General features: G+C 40.9%; 2 protein-coding genes across 10 annotated transcripts in view; one reads left to right on the top strand and one right to left on the bottom strand.

The window, feature by feature from the left end:
• Positions 1-25,681, top strand: part of usp15 (ubiquitin specific peptidase 15) — a 49,799-nt gene that overhangs the window by 10,687 nt on the left and 13,431 nt on the right. For 4 of the 5 annotated variants that reach the window (XM_082167334.1, XM_082167333.1, XM_082167332.1 and 1 more), the window contains 7 exons: positions 465-597; positions 701-874; positions 3,431-3,589; positions 20,640-20,864; positions 21,872-21,955; positions 22,039-22,133; positions 22,213-22,395. In XM_082167334.1, coding sequence (XP_082023460.1) covers positions 465-597; positions 701-874; positions 3,431-3,589; positions 20,640-20,864; positions 21,872-21,955; positions 22,039-22,133; positions 22,213-22,395 — 1,053 coding nt within the window. Of the gene's footprint in view, positions 1-464; positions 598-700; positions 875-3,430; positions 3,590-20,639; positions 20,865-21,871; positions 21,956-22,038; positions 22,134-22,212; positions 22,396-25,681 lie in introns of those variants that run through there. The other variant, XR_014205399.1, reaches the window with a different exon arrangement.
• Positions 4,771-20,628, bottom strand: LOC309497132 (uncharacterized protein). 5 transcript variants are annotated; one of them, XR_014205402.1, is made up of 7 exons: positions 19,165-20,626; positions 18,511-18,626; positions 12,116-12,211; positions 11,434-11,529; positions 10,820-10,915; positions 8,759-8,872; positions 4,771-7,601 (listed from the first exon to the last, which is right to left on the bottom strand). XR_014205402.1 is itself a non-coding variant. In XM_082167359.1 (5 exons), the coding sequence occupies exons 1-5, from the start codon at positions 18,583-18,585 to the stop codon at positions 8,825-8,827; spliced, it is 411 nt and encodes a 136-aa protein (XP_082023485.1). In that variant the 5' UTR covers positions 18,586-20,625; the 3' UTR covers positions 4,771-8,824. The 5 variants fall into 5 exon arrangements, 1 of the variants encoding a protein (XP_082023485.1); XR_014205403.1 differs by having other exon boundaries at positions 18,511-20,624; XM_082167359.1 differs by having other exon boundaries at positions 4,771-8,872; positions 18,511-20,625.

The raw sequence follows: 25,681 nt of genomic DNA, 5'->3' as shown, positions 1-25,681 counted from the left end.
GTCGCTGCGCTGTCTATTACTGGTCCGAACTAATAAACGGTCCGTGAAGCACAAATGAGTAGCGCAGTTTCGTTCTGCTTTCATTATGTTTGCCATTTGATGCTGGGCAAAGTCGTGGTCATGCCTATATCAAATTTTGGTCGCACCGGCAGGACAGCGGTCGAAAAATGTCTGGATCTCTGCAAGGTGTGCCCTTTCTCTTCAGTTGGTGCGCTTGTTTTTACTGTTAGACCCATGGTGTGGAGTTAATGTCATTTGTTAGATAGTCTATCTGTCGGGGTTGGTGAATGAACAGTGATCTCCGCCTCTGGAGAGTGTGTGCTTTACGCTGCTCTCCCTGCATGTGTTGAGCTGTGTCTGCATGACCCTGATCATCTGCTTTCACTGCTGCTATAACCCTGTTGGGCTTCTCACTCACATGCACGTGTGTGTGTGTGTGTGTGTGTGTGTGTGTCCGCCCGCAGCATGAAGAACAGCTACGGCCTGTACAGCAGCAGTAGCTACGAGCACTCGGATCAGGGCCGGCGCGCAGAGAAACCCGGCCTCAGCGGCCTCTCCAACCTGGGAAACACTTGCTTCATGAACTCGGCCACACAGGTGACCTTACAAGAACCTTCCCTTCCACCTATAATCCCTGATCTAACTACAGCCTGAGCAGAGATTGATGAGTTCAGTGTGTGTGTGTGTGTGTGTGTCGTAGTGTCTGAGTAACGTCCCTCCTCTGACCGAGTACTTCCTGAAGGACAAGTACCATGAGGAGCTGAACGAGGACAATCCTCTGGGAATGAAGGGTGAGATCGCCAAGGCCTATGCCGAGCTCATCAAGCAGCTGTGGTCGGGGAAACACAGCTATGTCACGCCAAGACCCTTCAAGGTAAAGACGAGGAGGAGTTGCTCTGACATCCACCCATACAGATGCTCATCCATGTGTCAGTAGCTGCGTTTACATGCAACCGAATAATCCGCATTGACGGCTCATGTAAGCCTTCATATAAACACCTTAATCGGTCCATTTGAGCTCGATCCCAATTCAATTTCTATCGGATTGAAAGGGGTGGTTTATTCCTAGTTTATTCCTTTTCTAATCCGATCGAGAGAACATGTAAACACTTGATCGGATTGAAAACCAAAACTGAAAGGACTACTGCGCATGTGCAATGACGTAGAAATTGTGTAATGACGTAGAGGTAGCGTAACGATGTAGAAATAGCGTAACGATTTTGAAATAGCGCAATGACGTTGAAATAGTGTGATGACGTAGAAATAGTGTGATGACGTAGAAATAGTGTGATGACGTAGAAATAGCGTAACGATGTTGAAATAGCGTAATGACGTTGAAATATCGTAATGATGTTGAAATGGCGCAATGACATGGAAATGGTGTAATGATGTTGAAATACTGTAATGACATTGAAATAGCGTAATGACGCAGAAATAGTGTGATGACGTAGAAATAGTGTGATGACGTAGAAATAGCGTAACGATGTTGAAATAGCGTAATGACGTTGAAATATCGTAATGATGTTGAAATGGCGCAATGACATGGAAATGGTGTAATGATGTTGAAATACTGTAATGACATTGAAATAGCGCAATGACGCAGAAATAGTGTAATGACGTTGAAAAAGCGTGATGACTTAGAAATAGCGTAACGATTTTGAAATACTGTAATGACGTTGAAATAGTGTGATGACGTAGAAATAGCGTAACGGTGTTGAAATAGCGTAATGACATAGAAATAGCGTAAAGATTTTGAAATAACACAATGACGTAGAAATAGCGTAATGACGTTGAAATACCATAATGACGCAGAAATAGCGCAATGACGTTGAAATACCATAATGACGCAGAAATAGCGTAATGACGTTGAAAAAGCTTGATGACTTAGAAATACCGTAATGACGTTGAAATAGTGTGATGACGTAGAAATAGCGTAACGGTGTTGAAATAGCGTAATGACATAGAAATAGCGTAAAGATTTTGAAATAACACAATGACGTAGAAATAGCGTAATGACGTTGAAATACCATAATGACGCAGAAATAGCGCAATGACATTGAAATACCATAATGACGCAGAAATAGCGTAATGACGTTGAAAAAGCGTGATGACTTAGAAATACCGTAATGACGTTGAAATAGTGTGATGACATAGAAATAGCGTAACGATGTTGAAATAGCGTAATGACGTAGAAATAGCATAATGACGTTGAAATGCCGTAATGACGTTGAAATACCGTAATGACTTAGAAATAGCGCAATGATGACGCAGAAATAGCGCAATGACGGGCTGAACGAGCTGTTCTCCTGTTGAATAAAGTGTGGTATAAACGAGTGTCTCGTCCTCCTATAATCCTCCTTTCTCTGCGTGTGTGAAGTGGAGCAGGACAACGGCCCACCAGTGCTGCTTCAGAATCTCATCCACACACGACTGGTTTTGGGCATTTTTACTGCGCGATCAATATAAACAGCAGCACAACAGTTCATATGCTCATTATATCCAAATTATGACCAGAAATGGATAAATATTAAGTCTGCTGTACTACTTTTAAAGCAAATAAAGAACCAAATGTAGGAGAATAGTTATTATGTGCAAACATTGGTAAACTCTGTATATTCGTGCAGCGCATATCAAAAAATCTATTACCATTTGAAGCTTGTGACATGTAAACGCGCACATCAACCCGATCTCACGTTTAGCGTTCATGTAAACACTACATTCAGATTCCGCTTGAAACAGAAGTTGTGTATGTAAACGTAGCCAGTGTTATACATCTCAGCTGTGTTACGAGTTCTTCCTGTTATTGCAGTCAGGCTCTGCTAACAACATCTGCACGAACACCGTAATGGCACACATTTACATGCTGCAAAAAGACCATCTCGATCAAAATATCATCTGATAGTCCAGAGAAAATCATTCAGTCTGTTTATTTTTGAAACTTTTTGGTATAAGACTCTTAACATCCAGCAGTATTGATTTAACTGCGCTGACACTATTGGATGAAAACTGAATTTCATAATTGATTAACTTTTACACAGTTATTGAACTAAACTGAGTCAATAATGAACTGAACATTGATACAATTGTCTTTTTAGAGCTGCTTTACAGCAGAATGTAACTCTATTTGCATCATTGATTCTGTTCTTTTCCTGATTATCGCTGTAAAGCTGCTTTGAATCGATCTGTACTGTATAAAGCGCTTTAGAAATAAAGCTGATTTGACTATTTGCAGATACTGAGACCTGTATTTGTCACCAAGACCGTTTATTAGCCAGCAAATCCTTAATCCCTAATAATGTATTTTAGCCATTTTCATGTATTATGATGTGAACGTTTCCACCTCTCTTCCTGACGGCCACTGTTGGGCTGTTAAACGTTGAAGCGTGATGTGGTTGGGTTGTTGCTGAAGTCAGTGTGTTTGTGTGTCTAGACTCTGGTGGGCCGGTTTGCGCCTCAGTTCTCGGGGTACCAGCAGCAGGACTCACACGAGCTGCTGGCCTTCCTGCTCGACGGGCTTCACGAGGACCTGAACCGCATCCGCAAGAAGCCCTACATCCAGCTGAAGGACGCCGACACACGACCCGACAAGGTCCATCACACACACACACACGCACACACACACACACACACACATACTTGTTTTTCTACCATTAGGGGGACCACCGTTTTTTGCCCACTTGTGGGGTCCACCACTTCCAGTGGTTCTACAGACTTGTAAAAAATCAAGCAAGATAACAAAAAATTCCTAATAAGAAATATCACTTCAATATACCAAAATTCAAACAAAATTGTTTGCACATGCGTTTTTGTGTCACTTGTGGGGCCCGGATCTAACTTTTAGGAGTTGTGGGGTCCACTTTCACAGATACACACACATTTCTAATCTTTATATCTTCGAAGGGACCAATACACACACATTTCTAATCTTTATATCTTAGAAGGGACCAAAGTCACTATCTGTAAAACATCAACTACTTCTATTATTTGCCCTTGATTACCATATAAACTTTCTTATATTATAATGTATATTCCTCTAAATTAATCTGCACACATCTATATTGGCAAGGCAAGTTTATTTATATAGCATAGAAGTGCTTTACATAGAAATTAAAGTAATAATAGAATAAAGAAATAAGAATAATTAAAACAGTTTAGAAAAATTAAATACAGTACAGTACAAACAGTCGGACGAACAGCGGCACAGTGCTCATTCAGTAAATGCACAGCTAAACAGAAGTGTTTTGAGTCTGGATTTAAATGTGACCACTGTAGGAGCACATCTGATCTCCTCTAGAAGCTGGTTCCAGCTGTGGCTGGCATAATAGCTAAAAGCAGATTCGCCATGCTTAGAGTGAACCCTTGGTATATATCAGTTTAGCCATTAACATGGCATAAAAAGCCAATCCAGAGACTTTTCTAAATCAATGAGCCCTCAAATTTTGGTCACAGCCTGACCTGCTTCAGTCTGCAGGACACCAACTGTACTTTGTCTGCATTGTATTGGTCATTGAATGAACTGTGCGGTTTTGCTGAAGGGGATCTTGTTTGTCCCATGGTTATTTTTCTTTTATTTCTAATGAAGTTGTGTTCCTAGCCAGTCATGTTCACTGCAGCCTAAGATAATATACTCCTAAATTGAGGACTTCACATGAAAACTCCCTATTCATCTGATGCATAAAGACTTTAAGACCCTGTGGAATTATAGCACTAATACCGTGAGTAATTTTTACACTAAACACTGGATTAAAAAACAACAACTTTACAACATGATTTGTCCTCAATGAAAATGTATTTGGTAATACACAATGGCCAGTTCCATACAAAAAGAGGTTAGACAACATTTTACATTTCAAATGGGTAAAAAAATAAAGCTTTTGGTCAATGTAACAGTAATAAACATGCTATAAGAAACTCATGGCATTACAATGCATGAGTCAACAGTCTGATTTTTGGTATAAAACATTTAAAATTAAAAAAGACATTTGAATGGATCTACCAGTCTACTTTATAATATAAGACAACAAAGAACTTTAAAGGGTTAGTTCCCCCAAAAATGAACATTCTGCCTTCATTCACTCACCATCAAGGCATTCTAAACCCATAAGAAACTTGTTCATCTTCAGAACACAACTGAAGATATTTGAATGAAACCTGAGAGATTTCCATCTTTCCATTTAAAAACTGTTCATCCAAAACTTTCAAACATTCATAAAGAAAAAAGTTATCCATGTGACTCCAGAGGTTTAATCCCAATTTTATGGAGCAATGTCAATGTTTCGTGTGCCAAAAAAAAAAAAAAAAAAAAAAAAGATCTGTCTTCACTTCCACAGATCAACACATGAATCTTACTCATGAACACAAATTGGAGCTAAACTCTGCAGGACGGTGGCCCTCGAGGACCAGGGTTGAGAACAATCAACACTGCAATTTCATGTTGTGCAAGAGATCAGCAATAACATATTTTGTAAACGGGGAACAGCGACAAATAACAAACAAGAAAAATCGTATATGAGGTGAAGAATCATTAGTAACCAGGAAAAATTTTGTATAATTGTGTGTGCTGCAGCGATGCAAAAGTCCAGTTCACAGTTATTGCATTTGTGGATGATGTATTACGTGAGATCAACAACAGCACAAAAACAGGGCAAAACGATATACAACAAACAAGGAAAAGGGCATATGAGGCAAAGAATCCCTTTTAACCAGAAAATGTGTATAATTGTGTGTGCTGCATCAATGCAAAGTCCAGTTTACAGTTGTTGCAATTGTTGGATCAAAGAACTCATAAAGCCTGAAAAGTAGTCATGTCTCGGGCTGCAAGATGCCTAGCTGGACTCAATGATGAAACTGGCAAATATAAACGTCCGTCTCTTGCTCGCAAAGTTGGACATGGCTTGCATGCTTTAGCCATGTTTATCAAATCTGAAGGATTGAAGATGAAAGATCAACAGACTGCCAAAGATGCTGAGGAATGTGCACTGCTATACCAAGAAAGTAGGAAATTTGACATTGCAAGTCAAGCGCTAACTCAGCTTAACCAGACCAAGTGGAATTCTCCTCAGATTCTACCATTCACACAGGATGTCCACAGACTGCATTGCTATTTGTCTGAGAAACAGCAGAAGCAATTGAATGCCCTGCAAGAAGAGCCTTCTCCCTTGAACTGGAAGGACGTTGCTAAAGTGACCCTGGCGCAAGTTATCCTCTTCAACCGACGCAGAGCAGAAGGATACATCAGAAACACACGAAGATGTTAACCTAGCACTTACAGCACTGGAGCAGAAGCTTTGCAAACATTTTGTTCGGATTGCCATAGTAGGAAAGAGAGGGAGGAAAGTTCCTGTTCTCCTTACCCCGGTCATGAGAGAATCGCTCGATACTCTGAAAAGCGAGAAGAATGTGGAGTACTGAGTGAAAACGGATACTTGTTTGCATTGCCGCTCTCTGTCCATTACTTGAGGGGTTCCGATTGCATTAGGCAGTTTGTGAATGAATGTGATGATATCAAACATCCCAAAGCGCTAACCTCAACAAAACTTAGGAAACACATTGCTACTCTGTCGACTGTTCTGAATCTCAAGACTACAGAACAGGGACGGCTAGGAGAATACAAGGGGAAGAATCTGGATGAAATTCAGCTTGATGTGACTGGTATTGATATAGAAGTCTTTTTTATTATTAAGGAAAGTTAAAAAGCACAGCATTGTCCATTTATAAATCGTTCTCTTTTAGAATAGTAGATAGTATTTGATAAGTAATAGAATAGAATTGAATAGAACAGAGTAGAAGTATTTGACCTCAACATACTGAAGAAGAGGGCAGGTTTTATTGTTATAATGTGACTAACTAGACAATTTTAGTCTATTCAGCTATTTATGTAGTCATTTTGTATAATCTTGACAGATTGCAGTTTCACAACTCATTGAATCATTGAACAGAATCCCTATTAACCAGAAAATGTGTATAATTGTGTGTGCTGCATCAATGCAAAGTCCAGTTCACTGTTATTGTAATTGTTGTATAATGTTAAGTAAGTGGATTAAGTGAAAGTGCATTCACCTAACTTCATAAAATTGGTATTAAACCACATGGATTACTACTACTTTATAAATGTTCTGAAGCTTGAAAGTTTAGGGTGAGGTTGAAGTTTAGGATGAACAATGGAGGGACAGAAATATCTCGTTTCATTCAAAATATTTTCATCTGTGTTCCAAAGATGAACAAATTTCTTATGGGTTTGGAATAACAAAGGAGAGTAAATGACAACTAACCCTTTAAGAGGATAATACAATGAAAAACTAAATGTCAACTTTGTTGAAAACACTTAGAACACATGTCCCGATGTGAATGCTAGTGGGAAGGCATCCAATACGTTGAGATACCTGTATTTCCCCGTACTTTCCTTCTTATGGCAGAAATACGATTTTTGATGAAGTATTTGACCGCCTTCCAGTCTCGATTTCCTAAAGCTTGAGCTTCTGCATCAACGCAGCGCTGACAGTCCTTTTTCCCTGGAACTTGGCTCCTCACAATGAATTTCCTTAGGTGCCTTTCTACTGCCGCACATTCATCTGTTGTCCAGCTTCTTTTGGCAGCAGTTTCTTTACCCAAGTATACAAAAAAATAACATGTTATTAAGTTTAGGTTAATGTCTTAAGTTTAGGATTTTTAAACCTTAATCTGAACTGAAAGACTATTGGATTGATCACACAGGCCATTCATTGCCATATTGACTTGGTTCAGAGACTAAAAATACACTTTTAGTTTGTTTCTGAATAAAACTTTTGACTAATAATAATAATAATAATAATAATAAAGCAGTGCAATCCAGTAAAATGTGTGGTAGCACTTTATTTTGATGGTCCCCTTTAGACATTCTGTTAACTGAGTAACAATGCACCTACATGTCAACTAACTCTCATTACAGCATTAGTAGACCGTCTACTTAAAGTACTTTATACAATTTTGGCAAATGTACTTTGTTTTATGGACATTTTTATTTTAAAAACAAGACAAGGATTATTAGCAATGACTTTTACAGTCCGCATCTCATATTTTACGTATTGTCCTGTTAAACATGGCAGTCTCACATCGATGGGAATATGCATATGGAAATTATATGCAGATGAATGTATTAAAACTTTTGTGCGAACGCAAAATCTTCCCTTTGTGCATCCCACACTTTTAGAATGAAATCTAAGCAAAGTGTTATACATTTACATAGTACAATTTTCCTTTTGATCATATAATGAAAATGTTTAACCCAAAAATTCTGTCATCATTTACTCACCCACATGTTGTTCCAAACCTGTATGAGTTTCTTTCTTCTGAACACAGAAGACATTTTAAAGAATGTGGGTAACCAGAGAGTTGACGGCACCACTGACGTTCAAATTAGGAAAAAAATACTATAGAAGTCAGTGGTGCCATCAATTGTCTGGTTACCCCCATTCTTTAAAATGTCTTCTGTGTTCAGCAGAAGAAAAACTCATACAGGTTTGGAACAACATGAAGGTGAGTAAATGACAATAAAAATTTTGGGGTAAAGTATCCCTTTAAACCTTACGCTCAATAATTCTGTTTGAGGTTGTAAACCAAATATAATCAGAATATTAGACTGTGTAAACATACCTATTGTGACAGCTATCAATGTACAGTGATCAAGAGTAAAGATTTGATCAAATAATATAATTCAGAATAAAGCTTGTGTCTTCAAGACGAACGGGACAATCAATCTACTTAACATTTCTAAGCTCACCTCTCTTTTTTGCCGACTTTCTCTGGTATTGGGAATGCAGCGTGGAAGTAGGTTCTTGTGTGGATGTCACACTGTCCTCAACTTCAGTCTCCTGTGCTTCTGGAATAAAGTCATCTGAGTGCAAAGAAAAAAAAAAGTTTATTAAAGAAAGATAAATCAAAATGTAAGCAACACTGACTGGATTAGGATCTATCATGCATAACATTTGTGTCATGGTGACCAAGAGCAATGATCAACAGTACAAGTTTATAAATATTCAGTATACGGCACGAGTCTTGCAGATGATATGTATTGTGAAAAGCGCTATACAAATAAACAAATCGAATTGAACAAATTTCACATGGTTCCATAATTCTACAATACAGTGGTAGAGAGAGCCGGGTTTAATCATACTTGCACTCACACTGGGAGCACAATTTAAATGTATGCCCTTGGCAGATACTTTCTCCCCAAAGCAACTTACAGAACACATTACAGTGGCAATAGCCCTGAAGCAATGGGATGAGAACGTTGAGGAGATCGTCTACCTTTGGATCGTCTACTATACCTGTGGTGTAGCTTACTGTACCACACAATTAACTGGAAACAATGTCAAACATTCCCCACATGCAACAGGCAGCATGTCTAAAACATGTCAACTATAAATTAACTAAAAGGTTATATTAATGCAACAACCAAATATGTGGAATCCCATAAATATTGTGCAATAACATCTACATTTAATTGTCTAATTTAATTGAGATATCTTTCATAACCAAATTTTTCTTGTGAACACCCATCCATGTCAACAGTCTCTAAAACGGCAAGTAATAGAATATGAATGAGTTGTAAAACTGAAACTGCAATCTGTCAAGAGTATACAAAATGACTATAACAATAAAACCTGCCCTCTTCTTCAGTATGTTGAGGTCAAAAATTTCTACTCTGTTCTATTCAATTATATTCTATTACTTATCAAATACTATCTACTGTTCTAAAAGAGAACGATTTATAGATGGACAATGCTGTGCTTTTTAACTTTCCTTAGAGAAAAAAAAAAAAGACTTAATACTAGTCACATCGCGATCATCGTTTTCATGATTGAGCGTCGCTGTCATTTGCGAGTACTCAGAGTCCATCCCTACCACGCACACCTACCTATTACGCAATCGCCACGGACCAACGGTAGTACGATGGTGTTTACCAGCCCGAGCAAACTTTTCTGGAAAGTTCGCTTTGAAATCCCAAAACAAACTTTGTTATGGCCTGATTTTGTTGAATGACGTCACAGTTCGTTATTCGATTTCGCTTGAAGTATATCGGGCCTTAAGGAGAAATGACTGATAAGACAATGATGAAGTAGCTGGTACGCAACAGATCCTAAGCATCATTGACATATCTTATCTTGCCGATGCTCCATATAGACAGTAAGAGCATACACTCATCTTTTCTAGAGGTAACAGCAAGTGTCACAGCAACAAATACGATGTTGCAATGCATTACATCCAAAATACTCATTCTGAACATGCAGCAGCTTGATCAGTGTTGAATTACACCTGCAATTACACTAGTTTAAATATTGACAGGTGTTGTCCCAATGATGTAAAATCACTAAGAGTGAGATCCATACGTGAGGGCCCCATAAGGCCTAGACTGGAAATGTGTGTGTATGTGGGGGCCCCATAAGGCCTAGACTGGAATGGTGTGTGTGAGCTTAACTGTGAATTCATTCGTTTGAGGGGAGGGCCCCATAAGGCCTAGACTGGAAATGTGTGTGTATGTGGGGGCCCCATAAGGCCTAGACTGGAAATGTGTGTGTATGTGGGGGCCCCATAAGGCCTAGACTGGAAATGTGTGTGTATGTGGGGGCCCCATAAGGCCTAGACTGGAATGGTATGTGTGTGAGCTTAACTGTGAATTCATTCGTTTGAGGGCAGGGCCCCATAAGGCCTATACTAGAAATGCGTGTGAGGGCCCCATAAGGCCTAGGCTAGAAATGTGTGTGTGTGAGCGCTTGACATGTAGAGCATGAGGGCAAGACTAGAATAGATTGTGATGACAGAGTCGACATTACTACTTTACCTGCGTGACGACAGCATCTTTGTTGGAGGCATCATGGGAAGAGTGATCTGTTAGGGATGTTTTGGTCTCTAGAACAGAAGTCTGCTGCTTTGGCTCCTGGAAATTAGACAAAAAAAACAACAGAAACCAAAGTTAACAAAAGTTAGCTCATGTGAAAACAGTTTCTCATCTAGCACAGCTGAAATATAAGAGCATACACTCATGTTTTCTAGAGGTAACAGCAAGTGTCACAGCAACAAATAAGTTGTTGCAATGCATTCCATCCAAAATACTCATTCTGAACATGCAGCAGCTTGATCAGTGTTGAATTACACCTGCAATTACACTACTTTAAATATTGACAGGTGTTGTCCCAATGATGTAAAATCACTAAGAGTGAGATCCATACGTCAGGGCCCCATAAGGCCTAGACTGGAAATGTGTGTGTGTGTGGGGGGGCCCCATAAGGCCTAGACTGGAATTGTGTGTGTGTGAGCTTAACTGTGAATTCATTCATTTGAGGGAAGGGCCCCATAAGGCCTAGACTGGAAACGTGTGTGTGTGTGAGCGCTTGACATGCAGCATGAGGGCAAGACTAGAATAGATTGTGATGACAGTCGACATTACTCCTTTACCTGCGTGACGACAGCATCTTTGTTGGAGGCATCATGGGAAGAGTGATCTGTTAGGGATGTTTTGGTCTCTATAACAGAAATCTGTTGCTTTGGCTCCTGGAAATCAGACAAAAAACAACAGAAACCAAAGGTAACAAAAGTTAGCTCATGTGAAAACAGTTTCTCATCTAGCACAGCTGAAATATAAGAGCATACATTTGTCTTTTCTAGAGGTAACAGCAAGTGTCACAGCAACAAATAAGATGTTGCAATGCATTACATCCAAAATACTCATTCTGAACATGCAGCAGCTTGATCAGTGTTGAATTACACCTGCAATTACACTACTTTAAATATTGACAGGTGTTGTCCCAATGATGTAAAATCACTAAGAGTGAGATCCATACGTCAGGGCCCCATATGGCCTAGACTGGAAATGTGTGTGTGTGTGAGCTTAACTGAATTCATTCATTTGAGGGGAGGGCCCCATAAGGCCTAGACTAGAAATGTGTGTGTGTGTGAGGGCCCCATAAGGCCTAGACTGGAATGGTGTGTGTGTGTGAGCTTAACTGTGAATTCATTCATTTGAGGGGAGGGCCCCATAAGGCCTAGACTAGAAATGTGTGTGTGTGAGCGCTTGACATGCAGCATGAGGGCAAGACTAGAATAGATTGTGATGACAGAGTCGACATTATTCCTTTACCTGCGTGACAAAAGCATATTTGATGGAGGCATCATGGGAAGAGTGATCTGTTAGGGATGTTTTGGTCTCTAGAACAGAAGTCTGCTGCTTTGGCTCCTGGAAATCAGACAAAAAGTTCTAAGAAACAGATCATGCATATATGAGATCACATAGCTATGCATAGATAATCATTTTTTACATACATTTAAGATGAATGTGTGTATTTAATGGGTAAAGCGCAGAAGAACTGAAGCGGATGCTTGAGCGCTGACTAGGGCTGAACGATTTTGGAAAATAATCTAATTGCGATTATTTTTACCAATATTGCGATTGCGATTTAATATGCGATTATTTTTAAGCTCTTTATCTTTTCTATTATTTCAACAAAAACAAGCAATACATCACTGTAAAATAGGATGGGAATCTTTTTTTTTTATAAAACTTAAAATATTTATAATTATAAGTACTTTTAAAAAGAAATACACATTAAAAAAAACTAAATAATACAACTATATGTTAAGAATTTTAACTAATATAGCTCCAAAACATAAAAGCAAATCAAATAAAAACATTAAAAACATTACAAGCAATAAACAATGAGTGCTTTCAGTATTTAAGGGTAGGCTGTCTGAACGTTTTCATCTCTTTTGAAATATAAGATGTGGTTTGTCCTGTCTGTTAAAATAACTTAACTGCGTTTACATTAATTTCGCGTCATAAAAGCATTTTGAGATGCAAGTACATTTCACCACGTAGACGGAGTCGCTCACAGCCGCATGCTCAAGCGCTCTTCGCAAAGCGCGCGTGAGTATTTGAAACTGAAAGCAGCTTCTGTCAGTGATTTTCATATTTTTAATATATAAGCCAACTGTATTCCAAAAGACATATGATGCCTTCGTAGAGCATTTGTAAGGAAAATACCGGCGCCGGCGGGCGAGACTACAAGAGTAACATCAAGCAAAGCACGCGTGATGCGTATCTTATAGCGCATCTTGTGCAATGCAGCCCGCGAATGTCCTTGTAATTCGCTTCAACTTCTCCGAACTTTATGAAAGATTATTTTTCGGAAGGTTCGAGTGGTGTCGTGTGTGCGTGTGTGTGAGACAGAGGAATTAGAAGCAAGCAGAATATTGTTGTTTATAAAGCACACGCAGCGTCATCACGTAGGCTATCTGTGTTTAAAACTAAGATCAGACTCTATTCTGAATTATCTGAATAGATACAAAATCGTTGGAGAGAATCTATAACACAATATCACATAAATTAAACACAAACTGTTCTTTCCTGTAGCCTATGCCAGGTCTATGTGTAGCGTGCCAAGTTGATGCTTCCTCCGTAGGCGTAGTGCAGACTGCTTTACTGCTGACGCGTGTCACGTGACCAAAGTTTAATCGCAGCTTTTGCGGTTAAATCGCGTTTCATCATATCGCGATATTATCGTAAATGCAATTAATCGTTCAGCCCTAGCGCTGACAGAAGACTTTTCAGTACACACGCTTCGATTGTGTGCACACAGAGGGCTGCCTGTCATGGTTCATTGCAATTTAGCATTTTAAGATCTTTGAAACTTTGATTTAAGACATTGAAATGCTAATTAAGGCATTATTTGTACATTAACAAATTAAAAACTTAAAGATTGGCAGACATCCTGATAATCAACAGAAGTTGGAGCTATGATTCATAGGGGTGGAGCGGTACATGTATTCGTATTTAGGGATGGGGCCGATCCGATCCAGTATCGGTATCGGGACCGATACCAGCGTAATTCACGCATCGGATTTTCCCGATCCAACCTGCGGAGATATCCGATATCCATGAGTCATGTCTGCACTTTAACGTTGTCTGCTGAAATGACTCCAAAAGTGATTCCCGCCAGCTAGTCTGCTAGCTTTGGATTTGGATTTCCCGAACGGAGGCGCAGCTCAATGAGACACAGCGTTATGAGACACGCCCCCGCTCAGGAAATCCATTCCGCAGTTTGCGGTTAGCCAACATGTCCGCTGTGTGGAAATACTTCACACTGGAAACACCGCAGAGCAAGACAGCATCAGACAATTAATACGAGTCGAGTCTATTAAATGTATTTTTTTGAATGAATACTTGTTTGATACTCCATAAATACTTGTTTAGTTAATGGATGATTCACCATTTCTGAACGAATCTTTTGAATGAATGATTCTCGTTCCAGAGAAGGCAGACATGCTGATTTTTCTTCAAAAGAATTGCTGATTCTACATCTGATGATGTAACGTCTTTACTCCTGTTACATATTTTATGTTCATGTTTTTGCTTTTCATGATAATTCCTTAAAGTATTATAAATATAAATACTTTGCATTGTCACAGTTTTACTGGTAATAGCCTAAATGTGACAAGAATAAAAGGTAGAATTTTTACAAGTATTTGCTCTCTTTTTTCTCTCCAATAAATATTGAAATTGAAACCAAGAATCGTTAAGAACCGGATTCGATAAGCAGAACCGGAATGGTTAAAATTAAAACGATACCCAACCCTACGTCTGAGGCGAAATCCGCTTGTCTGTTTGCAAGATGGCTGATGTTGATCGAGCATTCATCGAGAGAGTTACCGCATCGGAACGAGGATCACCCTTTAGATAGTGTGTGTGTAAGATGTTTAACATTACACTTGCACTTTTCTTATATTTCAAGACTCAAGTATTTGACATTTTGGGAATGTAATAAATATTGACATGACAATCAATTTGAAACCCTTACAGTTGTATATTTGTTTTCAGAATGGGATTTTTCCTGTTAACAGGATTTCCTGTTTTTCTGACTTCCTTTTCTGACCTTATACTTCTCAAGTTGCCTTTTGGGACATACATGCGTATACGTACATATCACACTTGCCTGTTGAGAGAAGTTTATTTCAGCATCATATAAAATAAACAATAATGATAATAATAATAATAATAATAATAATATTAAAGCAAACACAGCTCTGGTATCGGAATAGTATCGGTATCGGCCGATATCCAAATTCAGGTATCGGGATCAGATCGGAAGTGAAAAAATGTGGATCGGTGCATCCCTAGAACCAAATCGGTACGGGTGTCATGGTTCGGTGCATGAATTTACACACAGAATACACAGTATAAAAATAAATAAAACTCGCGTTCAAATGAATTAATGTAATGCAGAACTACTGTTAGATACGCAGGTTCTTTAGGGACACCTAATCTGTAGCCCCGCCTTAGGCTAGGTTTGTTTATACTTTCGCGAGCCTCCGCTGACCGCGCGCGCGCGCCTCCCCAAATGGACGAGGCATTTATACTTTGCGTTCGCCGGTGTACTATTCTTTGAAATGACAGGGTGCGACTCGGTGTAACTGTCCATCAGGAATCAGCGGTGAGAAATAAGGTACACTAGTGAATGTTTATTTTAGTAGCCTACAACAACACCTTTAGTACACCAAAACCACACTACAAAAGAATCGTGTAAAGCAGGAAACCAGATTATTCCGTGACATTAGAAGAAAATGGATATGAGAACGTAACCTACAACTAAATTAACGTTATCTTACATAATTTCTAAACATTTGTATTTAGTTTTGTGAACCTTTTTATAAAACATGGCTATTTATTTTTATTTAAAGGGCTTATGTCTGCTATTTTGTTAATGTACATTAAGCAACTCATTTAGATGCAAGAACTGGCTGCCGGTGCTGTGAGATGTACATGCTTGGCCAGATTCGGCTCGAAGTTGTGCGTCTTCGGATGCGGAGCCGTGCACACTAAAAAACCGTGCACTGCACACCGCCACGCAAAATTAGGGCTGTCGCGGTGAAGGATTTTCCCTTGCGGTAATTTTCAGTGGGCCAATAGCGCGATATGCGGTTTTACCGCATTTATTAATTTATTTAGATGTATTTGTTGCTATATAAATAAGTGTCACGATGTGGTCAGTATGCACAAAAGCGAGAACATTTTAAGTAAACAACAAACCGAAACTAAAAAGCGTCTCTGCGCATTGAAAGCCTGTCACTCAGCGCGCAGTTGTTACGGCAACGGACTGTCGTTGAGTGAGTCATTAAACCATTCATTCAACAACACGTTCAAAAACGCTGATTGATTCATTAAAAGATAGTAATGAAACAAGGTTAATTATTTTTAACTTTGAGCTCCACTTTTCAAGGCTCAGCTGACCAGCAATGCGTCGCATGGGAAATGCTGAAGCTTCATAGAGACAAATGGCATTGATTCAATGCGTGACTCACTGAGTTTTGTTTCCCGCGACCGCGAGTTCCTCGCACTGTGGATGCTGACCAGCGATGTCGCTGATGCCATTCATGGTAAATACCCTTTATTTTAAACGTTCAAAGGATGACAGGACAAATATTTAACTTTCCTTGGACACGGCAACCTTTTCACGAATATGACTTGACCTCAAAGACAGACGCAGGTAATCGCACGCGCTCAGTCGATCTCTCTCATTCACTGTCCGTTTAGGCTTAAGTGCAACTCCACGAAGCCTCTGTACAAATCACCACGATAAAACCATGATCACCATGTCTTATTATCATTATTAACTTATTTAACATTCAATACACATGCACAAAGTTCAAATCAAGAAGGGTGTAGCCTTATGAAAAAAGAAAACGCAAATATCGCGGTTGCTGTGGTTACTTGAATTCCTCTGCGGTTGGCTTGTCAGTAGAGCGGTAATACAATATTGCAGTTATCGTGATAGCCCTACGCGAAATGTGGCCTTGCACACTAGGGCTGCAACAACTAATCGATAATAATCGATTATGAAAATCGTTGTCAACGAATGTCATTGTCGATTAGTTGGTCTGCTCACGTCACGGGGAGCGTTACTGATGACGTCCCTTTCATGACAACGCAGTCACGCGAAATGGCAGAGAGTAATCGGAGAGAAACATCAGCACGGCAAGCAAAAACTGTATATTCTCATTATATGATGATGTGAAAATGGCATAGTCTAGTTTAATTCAATACTACAGTGTAAACAGCTTTGTTTACTAACTTCGGGACAGTCACACTAGATCTATTTTGTATCGAGCATCAGGTTGCGCAATCAGTTCGCTCGCAACATAAGTGATGGATTAAAATAGCGCTACCGCATAAATAGGTTAAATTAAATGGTATTTACAAAGTGAAGCACTAAATATAAAGGCAGTTAATAACAGCAGCAGTAAAATATTGTTTTTTAGTCACTGTAGTCAGTGGTTTTCAGCGAATGCTTGTGCAGTAATACATCATTTTTCCTGTACTTTTAATCAAGCCTGTTGTCAGCTGCGTACCTCCATTCCGCTCTCTTTTTATAGCATTTGTCTACTACTATGTAAGGGATAATCCCGCTTATTACATGGCTACCCACCAAATAAATCAATAATTTTACACAAAATATTGATTTAAAAAGGAGTTTATTGATTTAAAAATGATTGTATTGCTTCCGCTAAAGAAAATACTCCGTTCCGTCTCTACGGTTAGAATCCTGCGTCCATAGCAACGCTCTGTTTTTCTGGTGTGTTATACTTCGCAGCGGTCTGTTATCAAGAAATAACAGATCGCATTCTACATTGGAATTCAAAATCTGCTGCTTAATATCTTATTACAAACATGTTTGTGTCCTAATTTCATAATGTGAAGTTTATATGAGCAGCGCAACTCAATATTTTGTTTTGTTTATTTATATTTTGGATATTTAAAGAAGTTTTACTGTTTAAAAACTGGACAAACTTTTGTGTTTGGGGTTTAAAATGTAAAAATTAAAGATTATATTAGTAAAACTCAATGTGTGGCTTTTGCACTTTTTAAAGTACACTTTTACACATAAATACCCTGATTTAGGGTTTTATTTAGTTATAAACAAAAATCAAATTGAATTTAAAAAACCTATCCGATTAATCGATTAATCGAAAAAATAATCGTCCGATTAATCGATTATCAAAATAATCGTTAGTTGCAGCCCTATTGCACACCCAACGCGCACGACCGCCAACACCGCAATGACGACATTTTTGCCACGCGCCCTCGCATAAATAAGAGATGCTTTATTTTCAGTTTTATAGCTGATTGTCTTGTTTACATCTTACTTTACACACTTCAGGGCAGGCTGTTGCAGCTAGCTCAGGGGAGAGACCGTATGACACTATGGTACAGCCTCAGACATGCACAATAAAAAATTTCTGCATTTTTGTTTTGCTTTTCCCTCCATTGTACCGAACTCCTACCGAACCGTAATGTCTGAACCGAATCGTGACTTCTGTGTACTGTTCCACCCCTAATGATTCAGGTTATTAACACACAATGTGGACACTTTTACAAAACCAATGCTAATTTATCATTTTCCAACTACAAAGACATGGATTATCATGTAAGCGTATGCAAACGATCAGTACTAAGAAATTAATGTGTAATATGCTGTCCCATACCTTTGTTACTATCGATAAATCATTCCGTAAACCCAGGTTTGTCCCTAAAAGACAGAATGTGTGTCCTGGCATCATCAACAGGCCTTATCCTCGTCTTCCTTTTCAACATTATGGTGCTGAAAATAATTACATACACAATAAAAATCAATTACATTATCATGGGGAAACAAAAAAAATAATTAAATCAAACAATTTCAAGTAATGTAACGTTAATATTCAGTGGTTTAAGATCTAAATGTAGCTTGCACAGGCCAGACAACAGATATAAAACAGAAACGATAATTAGATTATTCAGGCATATTGTAAATATTGTAAGATAGATCAATAAACAGTTAAGTTAGTCTGTCAGCTGCACACGATCTGCAATCATGTCTGCTCAATTAAAATATAAGCGTCAAACCAATACATTAGTGGATTTTTGCAAAACTATAAAGCAAACGGAGTCAAATTATCATGTAATGCAATAAAATGCTTCTTACGCAGCCGCCATTATCAGCTATCGATCTATAAATAGCATCACCAGCTCATAACATTATCATCTATCGATCTGAATAAAATGCTACATCATTAACTATCATTTAACGTTAGTTGCGCTACGAAATTGAGTAAGAATTGAAACGAATATCATGTACAAAGTCAAATAACTTCACTTACCTCTTTCTCACATGAAGAGAGTGTGTTCAGAGTCGAAGCGCGTGGAACTTCCGGTTTAAAATGCCGTCCTTGACCGTGTCCGTGGGCTTTTAGCAGCTAATGTTAGCCATCTGATTAAAACCTTAACGTTACTTCATTAAGCATTATTCTGTTCACACGACTAGAAATACACATGAAACTATATCAAATGTTTAGTTAAATACTATAGGATTACAGCAAATTATTGCTTAGTCTACATGAAGTGTTTCTTCCGTTGAAACAGAGTCAAAACATGAGGAATTAAAGATTACAACCCAGAAACAGTGTGCGTCAGTGCGTCAGTGCGTGAGTGCGTGGGCGCATCCAATAAAACTACACGGCTCCTCCCTCCCTCTCCGTGGGCCTTTCTCATTGGCTAAAGCCACACACACATCCGGGAGTGTGTATCTGCTGCAATACCACGTTCCCAGCTACAGGGGCGATAGAGAGCATACACACTTACACACTCAAAACTGGTTTTTATTACCTTGTGGGGAAAGTGAAAAAAAAGCATGAGGCATATCAGCAGAGGCTACTGAGGCAGTTTACGTTGAAATCGGTGTGGGGCCCACCATTTTGGGCCCCACAACGTTGTTGGACCCCATACCGTTGGTGTGCTCCCGGTGACTGGGACCCACAAAGTAAGAAATACAAGTACACACACACACACACACACACACACACACACACACACACACACACACACACGAGTTCAGAGATACGCCAAACACACGCTCTCAAGGTCACAGCACAGAGAAACAGAAGTACATCTCACGAGTTATCATGGAGAATAGTGTGTGTTTAGTGTTTTGGTCTTTTGCTCCACCGATTAGCATCTTTCTTTGGAAGTTTTAACTGTGATTTTTATATTTTTATCTACATTTCTGAAATGCATAACTTAGACAGTTTCCTCTGATAACAGATCACTCTAAATTGTAATATGGACTCATGCATTTTATGTAAAGCTGCTTTGAAACGATGTGTATTGTGAAAAGCGCTATACAAATAAATGTGAATTGAATTTATTTGAATTGAAATCACAAAGTCCTAAAGTGTTGACAGTCTAATTTTTAAAGAGACATTTTCTCTGACACAAATACTGAATCTTTGATCTTCGCTTTTCAGTCGATTCTTACAGTCGTCTCCATTTAGTTTGTCGTATTTATGAAGATAATATAAATTACATCATGGTGGGTAAAGGTCAAATGCTAATTGTAGCTTAAATCTTCCTGTGGTCTAAAAACATTGAATTCGTGTGTAAAATTAATTTGCCTGAAAAGCAGTGAAATCACAGAGAGGTAAAAGCTTGAGAAATAGTTTTTCCTTCACTCAGTTATATCTCAGTTTTAACCTGAAGGTTTGATGTTGAAACCTCCCCGCCTCACGTACCTCATATGAGTGATACGTGTGTGTGTGAATGAGACGGCTGACGGTGTGTGTGACTCGATCTCCTGCAGGTGGTTGCAGAGGAGGCCTGGGAGAACCACATCAAGAGGAACGACTCCATCATCGTGGACATCTTCCACGGCCTGTTCAAGTCCACGCTAGTGTGTCCCGTGTGCGCCAAGGTCTCGGTGACCTTCGACCCCTTCTGCTACCTGACGCTGCCCCTGCCCATGAAGAAGGAGCGCACGCTGGAGGTGTATCTGGTGTGGCTCGACGCCCTGGCCAAACCCACGCAGGTACCATCCGTCAGCACAGATCTTGTGTTGCGCTGAAACGTGATGAGATATAAATCATTAAAAGACTCTGAACTCTCATTTCACAGTAAAACGCAACGAACGTGCATCTCTTTTGCTTTCGTTTTCAACAACGCCATATCCCTTCAGAGAAAAGCAAGCAAGGAAAACATGCCTAGAGCACCTTCTAGTGGCCATTATATAAAACACAAAGAGATTGCTTTATAATTTAACAGCTTTAACTAAAAATATACACAAGTTTAACAGAAATTGTTCTGATAAGAGTGTTTTCCAACAGTGATGTAATGAGACAGTGATCATTTAAGTTTGAAGGGAGTAAAGCCTGTGTTTAGGCTATTAAAGAAATGTAATTTTGCCAAAGAAGAACTTTTATTTTAAATAAATGTTCATTTAAAAGCAGCCTACTTCAGTGTGACATGTTGTCATATCATCATGCTTAACACTGAGAATGGGAATAATTGTAATGTGATGATCAGGTGCAGATCTAAATCAGAGAATATGTGGATGATTTATTTTTAACAGCCGATTCAGGTGATGTTAGAGCTGATCTGCACATCTCTAGCAAACGAGCCCCCGTCAAAGTTCAGGTACAAGTCAATGCACAGACTTCCTTTGTTCAATTTGCACACTGAACATGGGTTGGAACTCTTAATTTTGAAGTCTCAAAGTGCACCAGATTACTGAATTTATACATTTACTTTAAAATGTACAAAACTTTCTTATGGGAGAGCATGACCCCCAACCCCCCTAGCAGGACCAAGGTCCAGCCAACACAGTTTCACAATATCCTTTTGGAAACAGAGTATGTGATAGTGACATCAAAATAACAATCTACTTACCTTATTGTTAAAATACCTAAAATATGCTCTTGTAAAAAGTGTTTTCTTCAACCATGACGAGGATTTTACCACCTCCGCCTTGTTTTGATCCAGGAAAAACCCTGGGAGCGCTGAAACGTGTTACAGGTGTGGCTGTTGTTTCTGTTTCAGTACAAGCTGACGGTGCCTAAAGTGGGCCTCATCTCGGACCTGTGCGCGTCGCTCTCGGCTCTGTCAGGCGTCCCGGCTCAGAAGGTAACCGTGGGCATGGAGAAGCTAACCTCTCGCATCTGATGCTGAACTTCCCAGCATTCACTGTGTTTCCTCTGCCCGTCCAGATGATTGTCACGGACATATACAACCACAGGTTTCACCGGATATTCGCCAGCAACGAGAACCTGAGCAGCATCATGGAGCGGGACACCATCTATGTGTGAGCTCCTGTGGTTACTGAGGCGGGTGAGAGGTCAGTGCGTGTTTCTGATCCCTGCGTCTGTGTCCGTGTGGAGCAGGTTCGAGCTGGCCGGCAGCCAGGACACCGATCACGTGGTGATTCCTGTTCATCTGCGGGAGAAGTACAAGCAGTCGGGCTTCAACCACACCAGTACGCCGCTCTTCGGCCAGCCGTTCCTGCTCAGCGTCCCGCGCACCATCAGCGAGGACAAGCTGTACAACCTGCTCCTGCTGCGCCTCTGGTGTGTAGCGGCTTCACACAGGGCTGGGTTTCCCCACACCTACGCTGTCTTAAGCTGTACCTTACCGTTAACACGTGTTTCCCCACACCTTCCCTGCGCTACACCGTTCTTAAGCTGTACCTTACCGTTAACACGTGTTTCCCCACACCTTCCCTGCGCTACACCGTTCTTAAGCTGTACCTTACCGTTAATACGTGTTTCCCCACACCTTCCCTACGCTACACCGTTCTTAAGCTGTACCTTACCGTTAATACGTGTTTCCCCACACCTTCCCTAGGCTACACCGTTCTTAAGCTGTACCCTATCGTTAATACGTGTTTCCCCACACCTTCCCTACGCTACACCGTTCTTAAGCTGTACCTTACCGTTAATATGTGTTTCCCCACACCTTCCCTGCGCTACACCGTTCTTAAGCTGTACCTTACCGTTAATACGTGTTTCCCCACACCTTCCCTACGCTACACCGTTCTTAAGCTGTACCTTACCATTAACACGTGTTTCCCCACACCTTCCCTGCGCTACACCGTTCTTAAGCTGTACCCTATCGTTAATACGTGTTTCCCCACACCTTCCCTGCGCTACACTGTTCTTAAGCTGTACCTTACCGTTGACACGTGTTTCCCCACACCTTCCCTGCGCTACACCATTCTTAAGCTGTACCCTATCGTTAATACGTGTTTCCCCACACCTTCCCTGCGCTACACCGTTCTTAAGCTGTACCCTATCGTTAATACGTGTTTCCCCACACCTTCCCTGCGCTACACCGTTCTTAAGCTGTACCCTATCGTTAATACGTGTTTCCCCACACCTTCCCTGCGCTACACCGTTCTTAAGCTGTACCCTATCGTTAATACGTGTTTCCCCACACCTTCCCTGCGCTACACCGTTCTTAAGCTGTACCCTATCGTTAATACGTGTTTCCCCACACCTTCCCTGCGCTACACCGTTCTTAAGCTGTACCCTATCGTTAATACGTGTTTCCCCACACCTTCCCTGCGCTACACCGTTCTTAAGCTGTACCTTACCGTTAACACGTGTTTCCCCACACCTTCCCTATGCTACACCGTTCTTAAGCTGTACCCTATCGTTAATACGTGTTTCCCCACACCTTCCCTGCGCTACACCGTTCTTAAGCTGTACCCTATCGTTAATACGTGTTTCCCCACACCTTCCCTGCGCTACACCGTTCTTAAGCTGTACCCTATCGTTAACACGTGTTTCCCCACACCTTCCCTGCGCTACACCGTTCTTATGCTGTACCCTATCGTTAATACGTGTTTCCCCACACCTTCCCTGCGCTACACCGTTCTTAAGCTGTACCCTATCGTTAATACGTGTTTCCCCACACCTTCCCTGCGCTACACCGTTCTTAAGCTGTACCCTATCGTTAATACGTGTTTCCCCACACCTTCCCTGCGCTACACCGTTCTTAAGCTGTACCCTATCGTTAATACGTGTTTCCCCACACCTTCCCTGCGCTACACCGTTCTTAAGCTGTACCCTATCGTTAATACGTGTTTCCCCACACCTTCCCTGCGCTACACCGTTCTTAAGCTGTACCTTACCGTTAACACGTGTTTCCCCACACCTTCCCTGCGCTACACCATTCTTAAGCTGTACCTTACCGTTAACACGTGTTTCCCCACACCTTCCCTGCGCTACACCGTTCTTATGCTGTACCCTATCGTTAATACGTGTTTCCCCACACCTTCCCTACGCTACACCGTTCTTAAGCTGTACCCTATCGTTAACACGTGTTTCCCCACACCTTCCCTACGCTACACCGTTCTTATGCTGTACCCTATCGTTAATACGTGTTTCCCCACACCTTCCCTACGCTACACCGTTCTTAAGCTGTACCCTATCGTTAATACGTGTTTCCCCACACCTTCCCTGCGCTACGCCGTTCTTAAGCTGTACCTTACCGTTAACACGTGTTTCCCCACACCTTCCCTGCGCTACACCGTTCTTAAGCTGTACCCTATCGTTAATACGTGTTTCCCCACACCTTCCCTGCGCTACGCCGTTCTTAAGCTGTACCTTACCGTTAACACGTGTTTCCCCACACCTTCCCTGCGCTACACCGTTCTTATGCTGTACCCTATCGTTAACACGTGTTTCCCCACACCTTCCCTGCGCTACACCGTTCTTAAGCTGTACCCTATCGTTAACACGTGTTTCCCCACACCTTCCCTGCGCTACACCGTTCTTAAGCTGTACCCTATCGTTAACACGTGTTTCCCCACACCTTCCCTACGCTACACCGTTCTTAAGCTGTACCCTATCGTTAACACGTGTTTCCCCACACCTTCCCTGCGCTACACCGTTCTTAAGCTGTACCCTATCGTTAATACGTGTTTCCCCACACCTTCCCTGCGCTACGCCGTTCTTAAGCTGTACCTTACCGTTAACACGTGTTTCCCCACACCTTCCCTGCGCTACACCGTTCTTATGCTGTACCCTATCGTTAATACGTGTTTCCCCACACCTTCCCTGCGCTACACCGTTCTTAAGCTGTACCCTATCGTTAACACGTGTTTCCCCACACCTTCCCTGCGCTACACCGTTCTTATGCTGTACCCTATCGTTAATACGTGTTTCCCCACACCTTCCCTGCGCTACACCGTTCTTAAGCTGTACCCTATCGTTAATACGTGTTTCCCCACACCTTCCCTGCGCTACGCCGTTCTTAAGCTGTACCTTACCGTTAACACGTGTTTCCCCACACCTTCCCTGCGCTACACCGTTCTTAAGCTGTACCCTATCGTTAATACGTGTTTCCCCACACCTTCCCTGCGCTACGCCGTTCTTAAGCTGTACCTTACCGTTAACACGTGTTTCCCCACACCTTCCCTGCGCTACACCGTTCTTATGCTGTACCCTATCGTTAACACGTGTTTCCCCACACCTTCCCTGCGCTACACCGTTCTTAAGCTGTACCCTATCGTTAACACGTGTTTCCCCACACCTTCCCTGCGCTACACCGTTCTTAAGCTGTACCCTATCGTTAACACGTGTTTCCCCACACCTTCCCTACGCTACACCGTTCTTAAGCTGTACCCTATCGTTAACACGTGTTTCCCCACACCTTCCCTGCGCTACACCGTTCTTAAGCTGTACCCTATCGTTAATACGTGTTTCCCCACACCTTCCCTGCGCTACGCCGTTCTTAAGCTGTACCTTACCGTTAACACGTGTTTCCCCACACCTTCCCTGCGCTACACCGTTCTTATGCTGTACCCTATCGTTAATACGTGTTTCCCCACACCTTCCCTGCGCTACACCG

This window comes from Leuciscus leuciscus (assembly GCF_965113295.1).
Source record: "Leuciscus leuciscus genome assembly, chromosome: 4".
Lineage (NCBI taxonomy): Eukaryota > Metazoa > Chordata > Actinopteri > Cypriniformes > Leuciscidae > Leuciscus > Leuciscus leuciscus.
Note: the sequence above shows the minus strand (reverse complement) of the source record. Positions and strands in the feature narration are given on the sequence as shown.